General features: G+C 42.7%; 2 protein-coding genes across 4 annotated transcripts in view; one reads left to right on the top strand and one right to left on the bottom strand.

Moving 5' to 3' along the window:
• Positions 1-3127, top strand: part of chtf8 (CTF8, chromosome transmission fidelity factor 8 homolog (S. cerevisiae)) — a 159413-nt gene extending 156286 nt beyond the window's left edge. The window contains exons 3-4 of the mRNA XM_073070545.1: positions 1972-2189; positions 2646-3127. Of these exons, the coding sequence (XP_072926646.1) occupies positions 1972-2189; positions 2646-2676 (249 nt within the window). The 3' untranslated portion in view covers positions 2677-3127. The remainder of the gene's footprint in view (positions 1-1971; positions 2190-2645) is intronic.
• The window catches only part of tango6 (transport and golgi organization 6 homolog (Drosophila)), a 180829-nt gene that overhangs the window by 58200 nt on the left and 99468 nt on the right, over positions 1-23161 (bottom strand). For all 3 annotated transcript variants that reach the window (XR_012101957.1, XM_073070541.1, XM_073070542.1), the window contains exons 10-11: positions 10881-11007; positions 6137-6298 (exon numbers count right to left, since the gene is read on the bottom strand). Coding sequence is in view for 2 of the 3 variants with exons in the window: in XM_073070541.1 (XP_072926642.1) it covers positions 6137-6298; positions 10881-11007 (289 nt within the window). In the remaining variant the exon portion in view is untranslated. The remainder of the gene's footprint in view (positions 1-6136; positions 6299-10880; positions 11008-23161) is intronic.

Below are 23161 nucleotides of genomic sequence, written 5' to 3'. Positions count from 1 at the left end.
ATAATGATTGGCATCTCCCTAGAGCAAAGGGTTTAGATGGGGTGGAGTTCATTGAGTATGTTCAGGAAGGTTTCCTCACACAGTATGTAGATAAGCCTACAAGAGGAGAGGCTGTACTTGATCTGGTATTGGGAAATGAACCTGGTCAGGTGTCAGGTCTCTCAGTGCGAGAGCATTTTGGAGCTAGTAATCACTATCCTAGCAGATCCTAGCCATGGTGGGGGGTGGGGGGGTAATTTACAGCAGCCAATTAACGCACCAACCTCACTGCTGTGATGTGGGAGGAAACCAGAGCACCTGGGGGGAAGTCAGGGCTGAGTACACCCAACAGAAGAACACAATCAAAAGAGATTCTACAGATTCTGGAAATCTTGAGCAACACACACAAATATTGCAGGAATTCAGTAGGCCAGCATCTATGAAGGTAAATAAAGTCAATATTTTGGACCAGGACCCAATGCAAGGAGGTTATTTTGAGTCTATGCTGGCTCACAGAGCAATCCCACTCCTCATTAGTGTTTATGTTACCTAGCCACCCCATACTCCCAATCAACTACTCCCAGATCCTACCCGCGGCGGGGGGGGGGGGGTCATTTACAGCAGCCAATTAATGCATCAACCTCACTGCTGTGATGTGGGAGGAAACCAGAGCACCTGGGGAAAACCACACTTTCAAAGGGAGAACATGGAAACTCCACACAGACAGCGTCAAACGTCAGGATTGGGCTCTGGAGGGTGGAGCAGTCACAGAAGCATCAACTGCACATATTTCCTGTGACTACATTGTGCTCTAGTTTCGTCCTACATTCATACTGTGTGATCACAATTCTATCTCCTTGACCATAGCATTGGAAAGGGATAGGAACAGACAAGTTAGGAAAGCGCTTAATTGGAGAAAGGGGAAATATGAGGCTATCTGGCAAGAACTTGGAAGCATAAATTGGGAACAGATGTTCTCAAGAAAATGTATGGAAAAAATGTGGCAGACAGCGGACTGAAAAGCTTGAGCATATAGACATTAAGAAAGAGGATGTGCTGGTGCCTTTGGAAAGCATCAAGTTAGATAAGTCACCGGGACCGGACAAGATATACCCCAGGCTACTGTGGGAAGCGAGGGAGGAGATTGCTGAGCCTCTGGCAATGATCTTTGCATCATCAATGGGGATGGGAGAGGTTCTGGAGTATTGGAGGGTTGCAGATGTTGTTCCCTTATTCAAGAAAGGGAGTAGAGATAGTCCAGGAAATTATAAACCAGTGAGTCTTACTTCAGTAGTTGGTAAGTTGATGGAGAAGATCCTGAGAGGCAGGATTTATGAACATTTGGAGAGGCATAATATGATAAGGAATAGTCAGCATGGCTTTGTCAAAGGCAGGTCGTGCCTTAAGAGCCTGATTGAATTTTTTGAGGAAGTGACTAAACACATTGACGAAGGTAGAGCAGTAGTTGTAGTGTATATGGATTTCAACAAGGCATTTGATAAGGTACCCATGCAAGGCTTATGGAGAAAGTAAGAAGGCATGGGATCCAAGGGGACAAGACTTTGTGGATGCAGAACTTAGAAGTCAATTAGAGAAGTTAGAGAAGTCAATGTTCATGCCATCAGGTTGGAGGCTACCCAGCCGGTATATAAGGTGAACATGGATTTGCCCCAGCTGTCGATCTCGGCTGCCCCAGCGACCCAGGAGTTTTTGAAACTCCGGACTCCAGCACCATCAACGTGGGTTCCAACAGACATGGATTCGCCCCGGCTGTCGATCTCGGCTGCCCCAGCGACCCAGGGGTTTTTGAAACTCTGGACTCCAGCACCATCAACGTGGGTTCCAACGGACATGGACAGCTTCAAAGCAATTGCGCAACTACTGACTGACTACCTTTAATGTTCTCTTACTAATCAATCCCAAGCGCTGATTGGTCACTGTTCAAAGCTCTATAAACATTGTCGCAACCTGGCTGTTCCCTTATTTTCTCAGCAGGTGGATCTGAGTAAAATCCACTCCCCTCAAACTTCCAATGTCTGGATTGGTTGCTGGTCAAAGCTCTACAGAGAAGAAGTCATCACCCTGACACAGTGGTGTCAAGGAAACAACCTCTCCCTCAATATCACAAAAACAAAGGAAATGGTTGTGGATTACAGGAGGAATGGAGAAAGGCTAGCCCCTATTGACATCAATGGATCTGGGGTTGACAGGTGAACAGCTTTAAGTTCCTTGGCATAAACTTCACCGAGGATCTCACATGGTCTGTACACACCAGCTGTGTGGTGAAAAAAAAGCACAACAGCGCCTCTTTCACCTCAGATGGTTGAAGAAGTTTGGTGTGGGCCCCCAAATCCTAAGAACTTTCTATAGAGGCACAATTGAGAGTATCCTGACTGGATGCATCACTGCCTGGTATGGGAACTGTACTTCCCTCAATCACAGGACTCTGATTAGAGTGGTGCGGACAGCCCAGTGCATGTGTAGATGTGAACTAAATGGACATTGAAGTTTTGGACACTACCTAACTTTTTTAATATACAGTATTTCTGTTTTTGCACATTTTAAAAAATCTATTCAATATATGTAATTGACTTACTTGTTTATTTAGTATTATGTTTTATTTTATTTATTATTATTATTATTATTATTATTTCTCTCTCTGCTAGATTATGTATGGCATTGAACTGCTGCTGCTAAGTTAACAAATTTCACGTCCCACGCTGATGATAATAAACCTGATTCTGATTCTGAACTTTCCACTATTCGGGACATCTACAAAGAAAAGTGTGTAAAAAGGGCCCGAAGGATCATTGGGGACCTGTGACACCCCAACCACAAACTGTTCCAGCTGCTACCATCTGGGAAACGGTACCACAGCATAAAAGCCAAGACCAACAGGGTCCAGGACAGCTCCTTCCACCAGGCCATCAGACTGCTTAATTCATGCTGACACAACTGTATTTCTATGTGTGGTGAACTACATATACTTGTCTGGACATGCCCCCCCCCCCCCCCCACTGACTGCTCCTGTGGCTCCTCCCACAGACCCCTGTATAAAGGCGATTGGAGGCACTGCTCCTGCCTCAGTCTCCAGGATGTTGTGTGGTGGTCGCTTGCTGCTGATGTGCTTCCTTCCAGCCAATAAAAGCCTTCCTTAACTCACGTCTCCGAGAGTTATTGATGGTGCATCATTATGTTATATTGACTATCCTGTTTGTACATACTATTTATTACAAATGACTATAAATTGCACATTGCACATTTAGATGGGGACATAATGTGAAGATTTTTATTCCTCATGTATATGAAGGATGTAAGTACAGTTTCCCCCTGCTATTCGAAGGTAGAGCATTCCTATGAAACGGTTCGTAAGCCGGAATGTTGTAAAGTGAAGAAGCAATTACCATTTATTTATATGGGAAAAATCTGTGAGCGTTTGCAGACCCAAAAAATAACCTACCAAATCATGCCAAATAACACATAAAACCTAAAATGACAGTAACATACAGTAAAAGCAGGAATGATCTAATAAATACACAGCCTATATAAAGTAGGAATCTGTCCACCGTAGTGAAAACCTCACGCAAGTGCTCTTAGCACAAGCGCTTTCGGCAGAAGCACTCTTTCCAGTAACCTTTAAGCTATGAAGCTGACAAATCATACCAAATAACACATAAAAATACACAGCCTATATAAAGTAGAAATAATGTATATACAGGTATTCCCCGAGTTACGAATGTCTGACTTACAAACAACTCGTACTTACGAACCGAGGAAGGAGAACGCTGTCCGCCATTTTAAGTCGGATTGTGACGCTGTCCGCCATTTAAAGTCATTGCCGTTGACACTGTGTTGAGTGTTTAACTTCGTATTTGGCTTAAATTTTTCTTAGTAAGATTCACCCTGAACCCGCCCCCCTCCCCCCCCCCCCCCCCCCCCCCCCGTTCTGGTCGGCTGGTGGCGCAGTGAGATCAGCTGGAGAACAGAGGTTCCCGAGTTTGATCCAAAGAGAGTCTGCTCCCGTGTCGGGTTGATGTCGATTCAGTGACTCCCATACCATCCATACCGGGTTGATGTCAAGCTTGCAACTCAACCTCGTAAAAGAAAACACTGTCACCTCCAGTTTAAATTCCCACGCGGAATATTGTGGAGGATCAAATACCCAAACCCAGCACAGCCCCCATTTGTCCCATTTAGCCTATCTACCCAGTGGACCTTGGGAGCTGGCGGAGCTCGGGACCCGCCGCCCGCAGAGTTTCTGTTCCATTGACGGGAAGCAATCGCGATTGAAAATAAAGTGGAAATAATAAAGTGTTTGGAAAGAGGTGAAACGCCATCGGTCATTGGAAAATCGTTAGGCTACAGTCCGTCAACGATTGGAACAATTTTAAAGGATAAAGTGAGAATAATGGAGCATGTGAAAGGCCCTGCCCCGATGTAAGCCACAATTATTACTAAGCAACGCAGTGGTTTAATTATTAGAATACATATGTTTCTTAAGTGTTTTATATGCATAGAAAGGTAAAATATATACTATATACCAAGACAACCGTTTGACTAACTGACGCTAAATAATACCAGATGTACTTGTTCCGACTTATGTACAAATACGACTTAAAGACGGACTCAGGAACGGAACTCGTACGTAACCTGAGGACTGCCAGGTAATTGGGAAGACAGTGAGCACACTGATGATGGTGTGTTAGGCTGAGTTGTCGGAGGTTGGGGTGGTGGGAGGTAGAGGAGACTGGGGTGTCATCTCATCGTCATCTGTTTCCATCAGTCTGCCTGCCTCAATGTCGAAGGTCGAGGTTTGTTGTCTGCTGTGGCTGATGTGGAAGGCTTGAAAAACAACAATATGCTTGACTGCTTAGCCTCGTGCATTTTTCTATCATACAGTTCAAACCATCCTGCAAATATGCCCTAAACCTACGTACCCTTTCAAAATTAAAGTCATACTTTTCTGCAATCATTGCAGCATTGTCAATCGCAACGAAAATCTCACACAATTGCTTCACGTTCAGTTCCTGTACGACTTCACTTTTGGGCCGTTCACTAGTGCGTTCGGTTTCAATTGTCATCCTTTCCTCTTCATCAGCTCTTCATCTGTCACGTTCTTGGTCACGGGATGCCAAAACCTCTTCAACATCATCTTCATCAACTTCCACAAACCCTTACCAAACTCACTATGTCCTTACTTCGTTCACGACGATTGAAATGCTTAATTATGCCTAGTTTTACGCTAAGTGTAACACCCTTACATGCACTTTTAGGTTTTTCCGATACCTTAGAACTCAACTTGCTAATGGATGTACAAAATAAATTGACATAAAGCACAGATGTTCACAGGCAAGTGTTTAAGCAATGCCAGCTAGAATGCAGTTCCGGGGGAAGAGCCTGGCTCTCGGGGCATGCTGCCTTTTTTTGTAACAGTGAAAACACCTTCTGTTAGCGAAAACAGGTAACAAATGTAGGTCTTTCGTAACAGCGAGGTGTCGTAAAGCGAGCATTTGAAAAACGGGGGACACCTGTAATAAAGTCAATTCAATTCAATTCAATGAGGGAAAGGTTGTTGTCAGGACAGCATGTCACTTAAGCTCTTTATCTCCTTCCTGTACTCCAACTCATCATTATTTGAGGTACAGCCCACTGTGGTGATGTTATAATGAGTGTACAGGGAGTTGAGGGTGCTGATGACACAGCCTTGTGGAGCACCAATGTTTGTAAGAATATCCACGGCAAAGGGGTTGCTGCCTATCCTTACTGATTGCAGTCTGTTGGTCAGGGCTGCAGAGGGAAGTGTTGACTCTCAGCATCTGTAATTTACTTGGAATTATAGTACTGAAGTAGAGCCATAATTAGTAAACAATTGTCTAAACTAGGAACTCATCTTTAAATCAAATCTGCTCAAAAGCCATAATGGGATCAAAGGTTAGGCTGAGCTCTGGTCTGTGCATGAGGCGATACCTATTTACAGCTTCCAGCTGCTTCTGAGCTGTGCACTCCCCAATGGGGGTAATGACATCCATCAATCCTGGAGAGGTGCATCACTACCTCATCCACCCTATCCCGTCACTCACTTCACGGGTCAAGGTTACTGCATGGAGGGGCCAGGCTGTGGGGTTTTGGAGGCAAAGACAGACATCCTAGTGCTCACCTGCACAGTGTTGTGAAGGACTGAGTGGCCGATTCTCTCGCACATAACAGCGACAAGCTGCACCGTGATCAGAAGCTGCTGCTGACACTTCAGATCACATGAGTCACTAGTGTGGCCTGGTACCAACCTGCCATCAGCCTCTCCTGCTGCATTCACCAGGCCCTGGAGAGTGAACACAAACATTCAGTGAACCCACATCACTTACCCGTCGCACCCAACATCACATCAGCAGCAACACCTTCCCTAAGCTGTACACCCAGGCTCTCTCCTGGATGCAGGTGACACTCGGACTAGATCCTGCAGTTTGAAGGGTGGCATGGTATTATAGCACTCAGTGCCAGCAACATGGGTTCAAAACCACTGCTGTCTGTAAAGAGTTTGCATGTTCTCCCTGTGACCTGGGTGTTCTAGTTTCCTCCCACATTCCAAAGACACTAGACACAAGACACTAGAATACTACAACACAGTACAGGCCCATCGGCCCTCGATGTTGTGCTGACCCATTGATTCCTTTAAAAAAAAGTACTAAATCCACACTACCCTGTAACCCTCTAGTTTTCTTTCATCCATGTGCCTGTCCAAGAGGCTCTTAAATACTCCTAATGTTTTAGCCTCCACCATCTCTGGCAAGTCAACCCTCTGTGTAAAAATCTTACCCCTGATGTCTCCCCTAAACTTCCCTCCCTTAACTTTGTACATATGCCTTCTGGTGTTTGCTATTTGTGCCCTGGGAAACAGGTACTGGCTATCCACCCTATCTATGCCTCTCATAATCTTGTAGACCTCCATCAAGTCCCCTCTCATCCTTCTACGCTCCAAAGAGAAAAGTCCCAGCTCTGCTAACCTTGCCTCATAAGACTTGTTTTCCAATCTGGGGAACATCCTGGTAAATCTCCTCTGCACCCTCTCCATAGCTTCCACATCCTTCCTATAATGAGATGACCAGAACTAAACACAATACTCTAAGTGTGGTCTTACCAGAGATTTGTAGAGTTGCAACATGACCTCTCTACTCTTGAACTCAATCCCTCTATTAATGAAGCCTAGCATCCCACAGGTCTTCTTAACTATCCTATAACCTGTGCAGCGACCTTGAGGGATGTATGGATTTGAACTCCAAGGTCCCTCTGTTCATCCACACTCTTTTTTTAAAAAAACTTTTTTTTATTGCGTTTTCAAGTAATTACAGAAATAAAAGTATATGAAAAAAATATATATATTACCCATCCCCCCTCCCCTTAACTCCTCCCCCCTAACATCCCTATAGAAAAAAAAGAAGAAAGAAAGAAAGAAAAAAAAAGAAAGAAAGAGTGCCTGGATATTGGAAGATCCCCACATGCTCCATGGAGTTCGTAATAACTTTAGTATATATATTTATTTCTTTCCCCAAATAACCAATTATTTCATCTTCGGAGCACCTATATATTTAATCCTGTCTTTTGTAAATAGGGGCGCCAAATTTTCAAAAATGTTTCATATTTATCTCTTAAATTATAAGTAATTTTTTCAAGTGGAATACAGCCATAAATTTCTTTCTTCCAACGATCTATACTTAAGTATGTATCCGATTTCCAAGTAACTGCAATAGCCTTTTTGGCTACTGCCAGTGCAATTTTTATAAATTCTTTCTGATATTTATTCAATTTGGGTTTCGGCTTTATCCCTTCAATATCGCCTAGTAAAAATAATATTGGATTATGTGGAAGTTGTGTTCCAATAATTTGTTCCAATAAAACTCTTAAATTTGTCCAAAAAGGTTGAATTTTAGAACAAGACCAAGTAGAATGTAAAAAAGTACCAATTTCTTGGTTACATCGGAAACACTGATCGGATAAATTTGGGTTTAATTTATTTATTTTTTGTGGTGTAATATATAATTGATGTAAAAAATTATATTGCACTAATCTTAACCGGACATTTATTGTATTTGTCATACTATCAAGACATAGTCTTGACCAATTTGTTTCTTCAATTTTAATATTCAAGTCACTTTCCCATTTTTGTCTTGACTTATGGACTCCTTGTTTAATTGCCTGTTTTTGAATCAAGTTATACATACAAGAGATACATTTTTTAATCTTTCCTTTTTGAATTAAAGTTTCTATTTCATTAGATTTCGGCAATAACATTGTTTGACCTAATTTTTCTCTTAAATAAGCCCTTAGTTGGAAGTAACAAAAAAGAGTGTTGTTTGATACTTTATATTTATTCTTTAATTGATCAAATGACATTAATATACCTCCTTCAAAACAATCTCCTATATATCTAATCCCTTTTTGAAACCAATTATATAAAAGTTGATTATCCATTGTAAAAGGAATAAGTCTATTTTGAATTAAAGATCTCTTTGCTAATAAGGATTTCTTTGTCTCATCGTCAACATTTATCTTATTCCATAAGTCAATCAAATGTTTTAATACAGGAGATTCTTTCTTTTTGTTCATCCACACTCTTAACTGACCATTAACCCTGTACTCAGCCTTCTGGTTTGTCCTTCCAAAATGCATCACCTCACACTTATCCAGATTGAACTCCATCTGCCACTTTTCTGCCCAACTCTGCATCCTATCTATATCCTCTTGTAACCTTCGACAACCTACAGCTCCATCCATAACTCCTCCAATCTTCCTCTCATCCGCAAACTTACTCACCCATCCTTCCGCCTCTTCATCCAGGACATTTATAAAAATCACAAAGAGCAGGGGTCCCAGGACAGACCCTCGTGTCACTCCACTAGTCACCAACCTCCAGGCAGAATACTTTCCTTCCACTACTACCCTCTGCTTTCTTCCTATAAGCCAATTTTTTATCCAAACAGCCAAGGTTCCACTGATCCCATGCCTCATGACTTTCTGGATGAGTCTCTTGTGGGGGACCTTGTCAAATGCCTTGCTAGAATCCATGTAGATGACATCTACTTCCCTACCCTCATCAATTTCTTTTGTTACCTCTTCAAAAAACTCAATTATGCTTGTGAGGCATGACCTTCCTTTCACAAAGCCATGTTGACTATCCTTGAGTAGACTGTACTTCTCCAAATGCTTGTAGATCCTATCTTTAAGAATCCTTTCCAATAGTTTGCAGACCACCGACGTAAGACTCACCAGTCTATAGCTCTCAGGATTCTCCTCATTACCTTTTTTAAAAAAGGGAACTACATTTGTCATTCTCCAATCCTAGCTACTGCTCCAGTGATCTCTTCTCTCACTTCCCACAGCAACCTGAGGTATATCACATCCGGCCCTGGGGACTTAACAATCTTGATATTTTAAAGAAAATCCAACACTTCTTCTTCCTTAATCTCAACATTGTCCAGCACACAGGCTTGTTCTATTTCAACCTCACCCCAATCAAGTTCCTTTCCACTTGTGAATACTGAAGCAAAGTATTCATTTAGGACCTCCCCAACCTCCTCCGCCTGCAGGCACATGTTGCCTTTATCCTTTAGCAGCCCCACTTTCATTCTTGTCATCCTTCTGTTCTTCACATACGCATAGAACGCCTTGGGGTTCACCTTAATCCTACATGCCAAGGCCTTCTCATGCCCCCTTTGAGCTCTCCTAAGTCCTTTCTTAAGCTGACCAGGTTTATTACCCAGAACTAGATCCAGTATGGCCTCTCCTCTCGTCGGCCGGTCCACATACTGTGTCAGGAATCCTTCTTGAACATTCCTGACAAATTCAGCTCCATCTATCCCCCTTGCAGTCAGGAAGTGCCAGTCAATATGAAGGAAGTTGAAATCACCCATAACTACAAACCTGTCTTTCCTGCACCATTCTAAAATCTGCCTGCTTATCTGCTCCTCGATGTCCTGAAGGATATTTGGGGGCCTATAGACTACTCCCAGCATAGTGATTGATCCCTTCCTATTTCTGACTTCCACCCGCACCCACTCAGTGGACACTCCCTCTGCAGCATCCTCCCTTTCTATAGCCATAATACTATCCCTGACCAGTAATGCTACTCCCCCCACTTTTCTACCTCCCATCCTATTCCTTTTAAAACACCTGAACACCGGTACCTGCAACAGCCAAACCTGCCCTTCCTCCAGCCAAGTTTCAGTAACAGCCACAACATCGTAGTTCCACGTACTGATCCAAGTTACAAGTCAGCATGTTGATTGCTCACATGGGTCTAACTGAGCTTGTGGAGAAGGCATGGGGCTGGATTCTGCTCTGCAACAAGCATTGCTGTCTCTACTTCAAACCCCCCCCACCAAGACCTTTATTTGTCTTGATAGAGGAGTATAGATGATAAGAGACATAGATTGAGTAGACAGCCAGAGGCTTTTTCCCAGGGTGTAAATGGATAATATGAGGGGCATAATATTAAGGTGATAAAGGAAAATATAGCGGGAAGGGTGGATGTCAGAGGTAGGTTGTTTCATTTTTTTAAAAATGCAGAGTGGTGGGTGTTTGGAACATGCCGCCAAGGGTGATGGTAGAGGCAGATACATTAGGGACATGAAGAAACTTTTAGATAGGCACATGAGAAGGATTAGATTGACCACAGAATGGGTTAAAGGGTCAGTACAACATTGTAGGCTGAATGGCCTGTACTGTTGTATGTTTATAGTTGATTCTATATGATGCAATTGTGCATTGGAGCAAATAGGGCAGGGGTCAGCCAGGTAATATATCACCCTCCTGATCTGTGGCACCATTCTTTGTGTCAGGAGCAGCCAGCTAACTCCAACCTCCATTTCTAACATTTGGGACCATCCGGGCAGCAGCGCCCCTCCTACCTTCAGACAATCGATGAAGAAATCTCCAGCGATGCTGCTCTCCTGCAGGCTGCTCAGCAGATCAGCTAGACTCTCTGCCCGCCACTGGTCCCAGCAAACCTTCCCGTACAGGGCATCATCTTCATCGCTGATCAACCAAAGAAAAGTCAGTAAGTACCCAGGGCAGGGGGTCATGGCAGTGTGAGAGCATGAAAAATCAGAGTAAAACAGGGTTTGCAAATACCAGGCATAGCAAGACAGAAAATAAATCCAAAGTTCACAGGACAAGGTTCAGGCACCTCAAGGTCTTGGCCAAAGGGGGCTGTCCAGGAGAACATGCAAGGGTGTGGATCCAGGGATAGAATGGTCTGGTCCAATGGGCAAGGGGGTAGTATGTCTAGCAGTGTGGACCCAGGATTGGGATGGTATGGCCTGAGGGTGTGCGTGGTGGTACTCCTCAGCCTAGGGCTCTGGGCTGAGGAGAGGTAAAACCCAGGGATGTGGACCCATGATGGGGGAGGGGATTTGGTCTGAGTATTTGAGACAAGGGTTGTGAACCCAGAGTCAGGGCTGAGTACACCCAACAGAAGAACACAATCAAAAGAGATTCTACAGATTCTGGAAATCTTGAGCAACACACACAAATATTGCAGGAACTCAGTAGGCCAGCATCTATGAAGGTAAATAAACAGTCAATATTTTGGACCAGGACTCAATGCAAGGAGGTTATTTTGAGTCTATGCTGGCTCACAGAGCAATCCCACTCCTCATTAGTGTTTATGTTACCTAGCCACCCCATACTCCCAATCAACTACTCCCAGATCCTACCCGCGGCGGGGGGGGGGGGGGGGGGGTCATTTACAGCAGCCAATTAATGCATCAACCTCACTGCTGTGATGTGGGAGGAAACCAGAGCACCCGGGGGGAAACCACACTTTCAAAGGGAGAACCTGAAAACTCCACACAGACAGTGTCAGACGTCAGGATTGGGCTCTGGAGGGTGGAGCAAAGTCACAGAAGCACCAACTGCACATATTTCCTGTGACCCCATTGCGCTCCAGTTTCGTCCTACATTCATACTGTGTGATCACAATTATATCTCCTTTACCATAGCACTGGAGAGGGATAGGAACAGACAAGTTAGGAAAGTGTTTAATTGGAGTAAGGGGAAATATGAGGCTATGTGGCAGGAACTTGGAAGCATAAATTGGGAAAAGATGTTCACAAGAAAATGTACGGAATGTGGCAAATGTTCAGGGGATATTTGCATGGAGTTCTGCATAGGTAGGTTCCACTGAGACAGGGAAAGGATGGTAGGATACAGGAGCCGTGGTGTATAAAGCCTGCTGTAAATCTAGTCAAGAAGAAGAGAAAAGCTTACGAAAGGTTAAAAAAAACTGGGTACTGATAGAGATCTAGAAGATTATAAGGCTAGCAGGAAGGAGCTTAAGAAAGAAATTAGGAGAGCTAGAAGGGGCCATGAGAAGGCCTTGGCAGACAGGGTTAAGGAAAACCCCAAAGCATTCTACAAATATGTGACGAGCAAGTGGATCAGAAGTGAGATAATAGGACCAATCAAGTGTGATAGTGGAAAAGTGTGTAATGGAACCGGAGGAGATACTTAATGAGTACTTTGCTTCAGTATTCACTACAGAAAAGGATCTTGGTGATTGTAGGGATGACTTGCAGCAGACTGAAAGCTTCAGCATGCTAATATTAAGGAAGAGGATGTGCTGGAGCTTTTGGAAAGCATCAAGGTGGGTAAGTTACTGGGACCAGATGAGATATACCCCAGGCTATTGTGGGAGGTGAGGGAAGAAATTGCTGAGCCTCTGGCAATGATCTTTGCATCATTAATGGGGATGGGAGAGGTTCCAGAGGATTGGAGGGTTGCAGGTGTTGTTCCATTATTCAAGAAAGGGAGTAGAGATAGCCCAAGAAATTATAGACCAGTGAGTCTTACTTCAGTGGTTGGTAAGTTGATGGAAAAGATCCTGAGAGGCAGGACTTATGAACATTTGGAGAGGCATAATATGATTATGTCAACATTGCTTTGTCAAAGGCAGGTCATGCCTTACAAGTTTGACTGAATTTTTTGAGGATGTGACGAAACACATTCACGAAGGTAGAGTAGCAGATGTAATGTATATGGATTTCAGCAAGGCGTTTAATAGGGTACCCCATGCAAGGCTTACTGAGAATGCAAGGAGGCATGGGATCTGAGGGGGCATTGCTTTATGGATCCAGAATTGGCTTGTTCATTGAAGGCCAAGAGTTGTTGTAGATGGAGGCCGGTGACCAGTGGTGTGTCTCAGGGATCTGTTCTGGGATCCTTACTCTTCGTGAGTTTTATAAATGACCTGGATGAGGAAGTGGAGGGATGGATTAGTGAATTTGTTGATAACACAAAGGTTGTGGTGGGTGTTGTGGATAGTGTGGAGGGCTGTCAGAGGTTACAGCCAGAGGAGTTACAGAGGAGTTCAACCCAGAGGAGTTCAATCCAGGTAAGTGTGAGGGGAACACCAGGAAATCTGCAGATGCTGGAAATTCAAGCAACACACACAAAATCCTGGTGGAAAGCAGCAGGCCAGGCAGCATCTATAGGAAGAAGTACAGTTGATGTTTCGGGCCGAGACCCTTTGTCAGGCCTAACTGAAAGAAAAGATAGTAAGAGATTTGAAAGTGGGAGGGGGAGGGGGAGATCTGAAATGATAGGAGAGGACAGGAGGGGGGAGGGATGAAGCTAAGAGCTGGAAAGTTGATTGGCAAAAGGGATACACAGCTGGAGAAGGGAAAGGATCATGGGCAGGACCTAGGGAGAAAGAAAGGGGGAGGAGAGCACGGAAGGAGATAGAAAACAGGCAAGGAGTGATTGTGAGAGGGATAGAGAGAGGAAAGAACAAAGAGAGAAAGATGGGGGGGGGGGGGGGTAATAAATAAATAAATAAGGGATGGGGTAAGAAGGGGAAGAGAGGCATTAACAGAAGTTAGAGAAATCAATGTTCATGCCATCAGGTTGGAGGCTACCCAGACGGAAAAGGTGTTGTTCCTCCAACTTGAGTGTGGCTTCATCTTGACAGTAGAGGAGGCCATGGATAGACATATCAGAATGGGAATGGGATGTGGAATTAAAACGTGTGGCCACTGGGCGATCCTGCTTTCTCTGGCGGACAGAGCGTAGGTGTTCAGCCCAAACAGTCTCACAGTTCTTTCAGTTAGTTCTGACGAAAGGTCTCAGCCCGAAACGTCGACTATACTTCTTATAGATGCTGCTTGGCCTGCTGCTTTCCACCAGCATTTTGTGTGTGTTGCTTAAGTGTGAGGTGGTTCATTTTGGTAGGTCAAATATGATGGTACAATATAGTATTAATGGTAAGACTCTTGGCAGTGTGGAGGATCAGAGGGATCTTGGGATCCGAGTCCATAGGACACTCAAAGCTGTTGCTCTGGTTGACTCTGTGGTTAAGAAAGCATACAGTGCATTGGCCTTCATCAATCATGGGATTGAGTTTAGGAGCCAAGAGGTAATGTGGCAGCAATATAGGACCCTTGTCAGACCCTACTTGAGTACAGTGCTCAGTTCTGGTCACCTCACTACAGGAAGGATGTGGGTGCTATAGAGAGAGTGCAAAGGAGATTTACAAGGATGTTGCCTGGATTGGGGAGCATGCCTTATGAGAATAAGTTGAGTGAACTTGGCCTTTTCTCCTTGGAGCAACGGAGGATGAGAGGTGACCTGATAAGATGCTGAGAGGCATTGATCGTGTGGATAGTCAGAGGCTTTTTCCAAGGGCTGAAATGGCTAGCATGAGAGGGTACAGTTTTAAGGTGCTTGGAAGTAAGTACAAAGGAGATGTCAGGGGTTTTTTTTACGCAGAGAGTAGTGAGTGAATGGAATGGGTTGCCGGTGACTGTGATGAAGGCGGATACAATAGGGTCTTTTAAGAGACTCCTGGATAGGAACTTGGAGCTTAGAAAAATAGAGGCTATGGGTAACCCTAGGTAATTTCTAAGGTAATGCCATGTTCGGCACAGCTTTGTGGGCCAAAGGGCCTGTATTGTGCTGTAGGTTTTCTATGTTTCTATATTTCTTGTGACACCACTGGGCCTTCTAGCTTCGCCCTACATCCATATTCCCTGTGACCCCATTGGGCCTTCCAGTTTTGTCCTACATCCTGATTGGCGAATCACACATTCCAATTGTCTGTAGTAAGTGAGAGAGTGACAGCTTCTCGAGATTGACGGGGATGCAGGACAGTAAAATGGGATTGGTGCAAGATGGGAATTCGGTAACTGACATGGACCATGGCAAAGGAAACTGATGGAAAATTAGGTGCATCAGGCTTGCATTGGGTATCATTGTTCCAGTGCAGGAGAGCACAGACTGACAGTTGATATCAGACAGAGACCTTGAAGAGTATAAAGTTAGCAGAAACAAATGCAGATAATTAGGAGGACCAAAAACAGTCATAAATTCCCTTGCCAGTACATTGTACAACCCAGTGAAGATGTCCTTGTCAATACATTGTACAACCATGGTAATGATGTCCTTGTCAGTGCATTGTACGAGCCGGTGAAGATGTCCTTGTCAGTGCATGGTACGGCCCGGTGAAGATGTCCTTGTCAGTGCATGATATGGTCCGGTGAAGATGTCTTTGTTGAGGTATTGCATGTCCATGGCAAAGATGTCCTTGTCGGGGCATTGTACGACCATAGTAAAGATGTCATTCTTCATTTCTTGTTTTCTGAATAAACGTTTGAGAGAATAGTGGGTATGTCTACAAAGCCAGTGTTCTCTTCTGTGTGTCAGATGTGGGATTTTCATGAGACTACCAGTGTCCCCAATGACCACATTTGCACCAGGTGCATCAAGATGCAGCTCCTTAGAGACAATGTTAACGAACTGGAGCTGCAGCTCAATGACCTTCAGCTTGTTAGGGAAAGTGGAGCAGTGATAGATAGGAGCTATCGGAAGGCACAGGAGACAGATGACTGTCAGGAGAGGGAAGGGAGAACATCAGATGGTGAAGAACACCCCTGCGGCTGTCCCACTCAACAATAAGTACTTCATTTTGAGTACTTTTGGGGGGGGGGGCAGGAGAAAACAACCTACTGGGGGAAGCAACAGTGGTCGTGCCTCTGGCACTGAGTCTGGCCCTGTGGCTCAGAAAGGCAGGAAACTGAAGAGGATGACTGCAATAATGGGGACTCTATAGTTAGGGACACAGATAGGCGATTCTGTGGATGCAAAAAAGAAACATGGATGGTAGTTTGCCTCTGAGGTGCCAGGATCCATGATGTTATTGAATGTGTCCACAACATCCTGGAAAGGGAGGGTGAGGAGCCAGAAGTCATGGTACATATTGGTATCAATGACATAGGTAGAAAAAGGAGGAAGTCCTGAAAACAGAATACAGGGAGTTAAGAAGGAAGCTGAGAGAGCAGGACCTCAAGGGTAGTAATCTCAGGAATGCTGCCTATGCCATGCGATAGTGAGGATAGGAATAGGATGAGGTGGCGGACAAATGTGCAGCTGAGGAATTGGAGCAGGGGGCAGGGATTCAGATTTCTGAACTTGAATCTGAGGGGGACCAATATCCTTTTGGGCAGATTTACTAGAGCTGTTGGAAGTGGTTTAAACCAATATGGCTGGGGATGGGAATCAGTATGATAGAGCTGAGGATGAGCCAGCAGGTTTACAAGTAGATGACATAATATGTAATATGAATGTAAGGAAGGGCAAGCCAATGACTGGGTACAACTGCAGACAGAGCAAAGTGTTTAGTTGTTCCACAGAAGCAAAACTCAAAAGGGTGAAGAATGCAAGACTGAAGGTATTGTATTTAAATGCACATAACATTCAGAATAAGGAGTATGAACTCGTGGCACAATCAGATTGGTCGTTATGACCATAGGACCATAAAATATAGGAGCAGAAGTAGGCCATTCGGCCCACTGGGTCTTCTCCACCATTTAATCATGGGCTATTCCAAATCTTTCAGTCATCCCCACTCCCCTGCCTTCTCCCCATACCCTTTGATGCCCTGGCTAATCAAATCTATCAATCTCTACCTTAAATGCACCCAATGACTTGGTCTCCACAGCCACTCATGGTAACAAATTCTACAGATTTACTACCCTCTGACTAAAGTAATTTCTCTGCATCTCTGTTCTAAATGGACATCCTTCAATCCTGAAGTCGTGCCCTTTTGTCCTTGACTCCCCTACCATGGGAAATAGCTTTGCCATATCTAATCCATTCAGGCCTTTTAACATTCAGTATGTTTCTATGAGATCCCCCCCCATTCTCCTGAACTCCAGGGAATACAGCCCAAGAGCTGCCAGACATTCCTCATACGGTAACCCTTTCATTCCTGGAATCATTCTCGTGAATCTTCTCTGAACCCTCTTCAATGTCAGTATATCCTTTCTAAAATAAGGAGCCCAAAACTGCACACGATACTCCAAGTGTGGTCTCATGAGTGCCTTATAGAGCCTCAGCATCACAACCCTGCTCTTATATTCTATACCTCTAGAAATGAAGGTCAACATTGCTTTCACCTTCTTCACCACCGACTCAGCCTAGAGGTTAACCTTTAGGGTCTCTTGTACAAGGACTTCCAAGTCCCTTTGCATCTCTGCATTTTGAATTCTCTCCCCATTTAAATAATAGTCTGCCCATTTATTTCTTCCACCAGTGCATGACCATACACTTTCCAACATTGTATTTCATTTGCCACTTTTTGCCCATTCCCCTAAATTATCTAACTCTCTCTGCAGGTTCTCTGTTTCAACACTACCTGCCCCTCCATCTATCTTTGTCTCATCGGCAAATTTAGCCATAAATCCATTAATCCCACAGTCCACAACATTGACATACATCATAAAAAGCAGCGGTCCCAACACCAACCCCTGTGGAACTCCACTGGTAACTGGCAGGCAGCCAGAACAGGATCCCTTTATTCCCACTCTCAGTTTTCTGCTGATCAGCCAATGCTCCACCCATGCTAGTAACTTCTCTGTAATTCCATGGGATCTTATCTTGTTAAGCAGCCTCTTGTCAAAGTCCCTTTGAAAATCCAAGAACACCACATCTACTGCATTTCCTTTGTCTACCCTGCTTGTAATTTCCTCAAAGAATTGCAGTAGGTTTGTCAGGCAGGATTTTTCTTTCAGGAAACTATGCTGGCTTTGGCCTATCTGTCATGTGCTTCCAGGTACTCCGTAATCTCATTGCTAACAATTGATTCCAACAACTTCCCAACCACTGATGTCAGCCTAACTGGTCTATAGTTTCCTTTCTGCTGCCTCCCACCCTTCTTAAATAGTGGAGTAACATTTACAATTTTCCAGTCATCTGGTACAATGCTAGAATCTAACGATTCTTGAAAAATCATCGTTAATGCCTCCACAATCTCTCCAGTTACATCCTTCAGAACCCAAGGGTGCATTCCATCAGGTCCGGAAGATTTATCCATCCTCAGACCATTAAGTTTCCTGAGCACCTTCTCAGTCGTAATTTTCACTGCACATACTTCACTTCCCTGACACTCTTGAATGTCTGGTATACTGCAAATGTCTTCCAATGTGAAGACTGATGCAAAATACACATTCAGTTCCTCTGCCATCTCTGCGTCTCTCATACAATATCTCCAGCATCGTTTTGTATTGGTCCTCGACTCTCTTTTACCCTTTATATATTTAGATACTTAAAAAAACTTTTAGCATCTTCTTTGATATAAGTCGCCAGCTTCCTTTCATAACTTATCTTTTCCTTCCTAATGACCTTAGTTTCCTTCTGCAAGTTTTTAAAAGCTTCTCAATCCTCTATCTTCCAACTAGCTTTGACTTCCTTGTAGGCCCTCTCTTTTGCTTTTACTTTGGATCTGATTTCACTTGTCAGCCACAGTAGTATCCTTCTTCCATTCAAAAATTTCTTCTTATTTGGAATATATTTGTCTTGCACTTCTGTCATGACATTGTGGGCTTCACTGAGTCGTGGCTGAAAGAAGGCTAATGTTGGGAGTTTAACAGCAAAGGATATACTTTGTATTGAAAGGACAGGCAGGAAGGCATAGGCGGTGGTGTGGCTCTGTTGGTAAGGGATGGAATGACATCTTCAGAAAGAGGTGACATAGGGTCAGAGAATGTCAGATCTTTGTGGGTGGAGTTAAGAAACTGCAAGGTAAAAAAAAACCATCATGGGAATCATATATAGGCTCCAAATAGTAACCAAAATGTGCTGTTGAGATTGTAAAGGGAGCTGGAAAAGGCATGTAATAAGGGTAATGACACAATTGTAATTTGGGACTTCAATATGTAAGGGGATTGGGAAAATCAGGTTGGTGTCGGATTGCAAGAGAGGGAATTTGTTGAATGCCTACCAGGTAGTAAAGAATGTTACTCCATTCTTTAATAAGGGAGGAAGACTAAAGAGAGGAAATTATAGGCCTATTAGCCTAACCTCAGTGGTTGGGAAAGTGTTGGGAGTCCATTATTAAGGACGAAGTTTTAGGGTACTTGGAGATTAATGATAAAATAAGTCAAAGTCAGCATGGTTTATGTAATGGGGAATCTTGCCTGACAAATCTATTTGGAGATCTTCGAGGAGATAACAAGCAGGGTGGACAAAGGAAAGGCAGTGGATGTCATTTACTTAGATTTTCAGAAGGCATTTGATAAGGTGCCACACATGAAGCTGCTTAACAAGATAAAATCCATGGCAATACAGGAAAGATACTGACATGGATAGAGGAATGGCTGACAGGCATGAAGCAGTGAGTGGAAATAAAGGGTGCCTTTTCCGGTTGGCTGCCAGTGACTATGTTGTTTGTCAGGAGTCGTAACTTTTCACATACTTTGTCAATGACTTAGATCATGGAATTGGTTTAGAGGCAAAGTTTTCAAATGGTATGAAGATTGGTGGAGGGGTAGGTAGTGCTGAGGAAGCAATGTGATTGCAGCAGGACTTAGACAAATTGGAAGAATGAGCAAAGAGTGATAGATGGAATAAAGGGTTGGGAAATGTATGATAACACATTTTGGTAAAAGGAACAAAAGTGCAGACTATCTAAAAGGGGAGAAAATTCAAACATCAGAGGTACAGAGACTTCGTGCAAGGTTCCCAGAAGGTTAATTTACAAGTTGAATCTGTGGTAAAGAAGGCAAATGCAATGTTAGCACTTATTTCAACTGGAATAGAATAGAATAGAAAAACAAGGAGATAATACTGAAGCTTTTATGACACTAGTCAGGCCACACTTGGGAGTGTTGTCAACAGTTTTGGGCCCCTTATTCCGGGAAGGATGTATTGTCATTGGAGAGTGTACAGAGGAGGTTCCAGAGGATGATTCCAGGAATGACGAGTTAATATATGATGAGTATATATTGGGATGTTAATATCAGACAATTATGTTTTTGGCTATATTGGCTCGACAATAGCCAAAAGCCAGTTTGGGTTGATTTGGAATTAAAAGCTGTTAAACTATTTCATTTAACCTCAATATTAGGAGCTCCATTACCTTTACAGCTCTCTAAAATTCCAAATTTAAATCTTTACCCTGTTATTAAACAGTCCTTACAGATTTGGTTTCAGCTTCACAATTTTTAGAAATTTTAAACAACTGTCTAGTTCTTTATATCGAAACTTTTTATTTAAACCTTTAATAACCGATCCCATTTTTCTCCTATGGAGAAATAAAGGGATCCGTTCTTTTACAAATTTATTTTGTGATGGTCGATTGATGACTTTTGAAGAGTTAATTAACAAATATTCTCTCGCTCATACACACTTTCTGCAATATTGTCAGGTTAGACATTTTTTACAACGGTATTTATTTAAGTTTCCATATTTGCAAGAATCTGATTTGTTGGATACCATTTTGAAATTGAATCCTTTAGTGAGAGGTTCCATCAGTAGAATTTATAATTTATTTTTACTACAAAAAGAGAACCTCTCACTAAAGATTAAACAAGATTGGGAGAGAGAACTTAATATGACCTTTGTTAATGAAGATTGGTTGCAAGTTTTGAAAAAGGTAAGTTCTTCTTCTATATTTGCCAATCACTGTTTAATTCAGTTTAAAATTGTTCACCGTTATTATTTAACAAAGGAGAGACTATCTAAAATATTTCCTAGTATAGACAACAACTGCGATAGGTGTACAACTGAAGTAGCTACTTTGTTACATATGTTCTGGTCATGTTCTTCATTAAAATCATTTTGGAAATCTTTATTTTCTACAATTTCTAAAGCTCTGAAAATAAATTTACAACCTAATAGATTGACTGTTCTATTTGGAATAGTTCCGCATCATATTCAGGGTATTTCATCCTCAGATCAACATGTAATTGCATTTGTTACATTATTGGTAAGAAGGGCTACTTTATTAAAATGGAAAGATACCTTTGTCCCTACATTAATTGAATGGTTTTCTCAAGTAATGTTACGTCTCAGTTTGGAAAAAATTAGAAGTGGAACTTTTGATCCCTGATTCGATTTTGAGAGAAGATGGGGCTCTTTTGCCAAATATTATCATTTAATTTTAATTATTTTATATGGTTTCTTTCCAATCTTATTCTATATAAACATGAATTGGCAGTTGACGATTCTTTTTCTTTATATATATAAATGATGGTAAGACGTATTGCTCCGGGGGTTGATTCCTAATGGGTTTTTTCCCCCTTTTTTTGTAGTCAGTGTTTTTTTTTCTTAGTTAGTTGGGGTTCTCTTTTTTTTCCCTTCTTTTCTTTATATATAATTTTTTTTTTCATTTTCATATATTACAATCAGCTTTTTTTCTCTTCAGCTTTATTAATTGTATATATTAATTTGTTGAAGTTTTGTATCATTTTATAGCTGTAGAAGATTATGTACCAATAAAAAGATTCTAAAAATGAAATATGATGAGCATTTGGCAGCTTTAGGCTTGTATTCATTGGAATTTAGAAGAACGTGTGGAGATCTTATCAAAACCTACTGAATGCTGAAAGGACCAGATAAGGTGGATGTGGAGAGGATGTTTCCTCTGGTGGGGATATCCAGAACTAGAGAGCATAGCCACAAAATTGAGGGGTGACCTTTTAGAACAGAAGTAAGGAGGAATTTTTTTTAGCCAAAGAGTGGTGAATCTGTGGAATGCTCTGCCACGGACATGGTTGAGGTCAGGTCTGTGGGTATATTCAAAGCGAAAGTTGATATATTTCTGATTGGTTTGGGGCATCGTGAAATATGGTAAGAGGGCAGGTGTATGGAATTCAGACATGACGGAATATGGGAGTGGACTCAATGGGATGAATGGCCTAATTCTGCTTCTAGGTCTTATGGTCTAACGTCCTTATTGAGGCATTGCATGGCCATAGTAAAGATGTCCTTGTCAGACAGTGTCCGACCATGGAAAAGAATCAAAATCAGGTTTATTATCACCGGCATGTGCTGTGAAATTTGTTAACTTAGCAGCAGCAGGACAATGCAATACATGATAATATAGAAAGAAAATAAATAAAATAGATATGTAAACTGATTACAGTATATATGTATATTAAATAGATTAAAAATAGTGCAAAATCAGAAATAATACTTTTTTTAAAAATGAGGGACGTTCACGGGTTCAATGTCCATTTTGGAATCGCATGGCAGAGGGGAGAAAGCTGTTCCTGAATTGCTGAGTGTGTGCCTTCAGGCTTCTGTATCTCCTTCTAGAAAGTAACAATGAGAAGAGGGCATGCCCTGGGTGATGGGAGTCCTTAGAACATAGAACATAGAAATCTACAGCACATTACAGATCCTCTGGCCCCCAATGTTGTGCTGACCATTTAAGCTACTCTAGAAACTGTCTAGTATTTCCCTAGAGCATAGCCCTCTACTTTACTAAGCTCCATGTACCTATCTAAGAGGCTCTTAAAAGACCCTATTGTATCTGCTTCCACCACCTTTGCTGGCAATGTATTCCACGCACCCACCACTCTTTGTGAAATACCCCTGATATCCCCTTGGTACATATTTCCGAGCATCTTAAAACTATGACTCCTTGTGTTAGCCATTTCAACGCTGGGAGAAAGCCTCTGGCTATCCACATGATTAATGCCCCTCATCAGCTTATACACCTCTATCAGGTCACCTCTCATTCTCCATCGCTCCAAGGAGAAAAAGCCAAATTCACTCAACCTATTCTCATAAGATATGCCCTCTAATCCAGGCAATATCCTTGTAATTCTTCTCTGCACTCTCTCTATAGTATCCACATCCTTCCTGTGGTGAGGTGAGCAGAACTGAACACATTACTCCAAGTGAGGTCTCACTA

Source organism: Hemitrygon akajei, chromosome 17, assembly GCF_048418815.1.
Source record: "Hemitrygon akajei chromosome 17, sHemAka1.3, whole genome shotgun sequence".
NCBI classification, from domain to species: Eukaryota; Metazoa; Chordata; class Chondrichthyes; order Myliobatiformes; family Dasyatidae; genus Hemitrygon; species Hemitrygon akajei.
The sequence above is the reverse complement of the archived record's forward strand: the minus strand, read 5'-3'. Positions and strand labels throughout refer to the sequence as shown.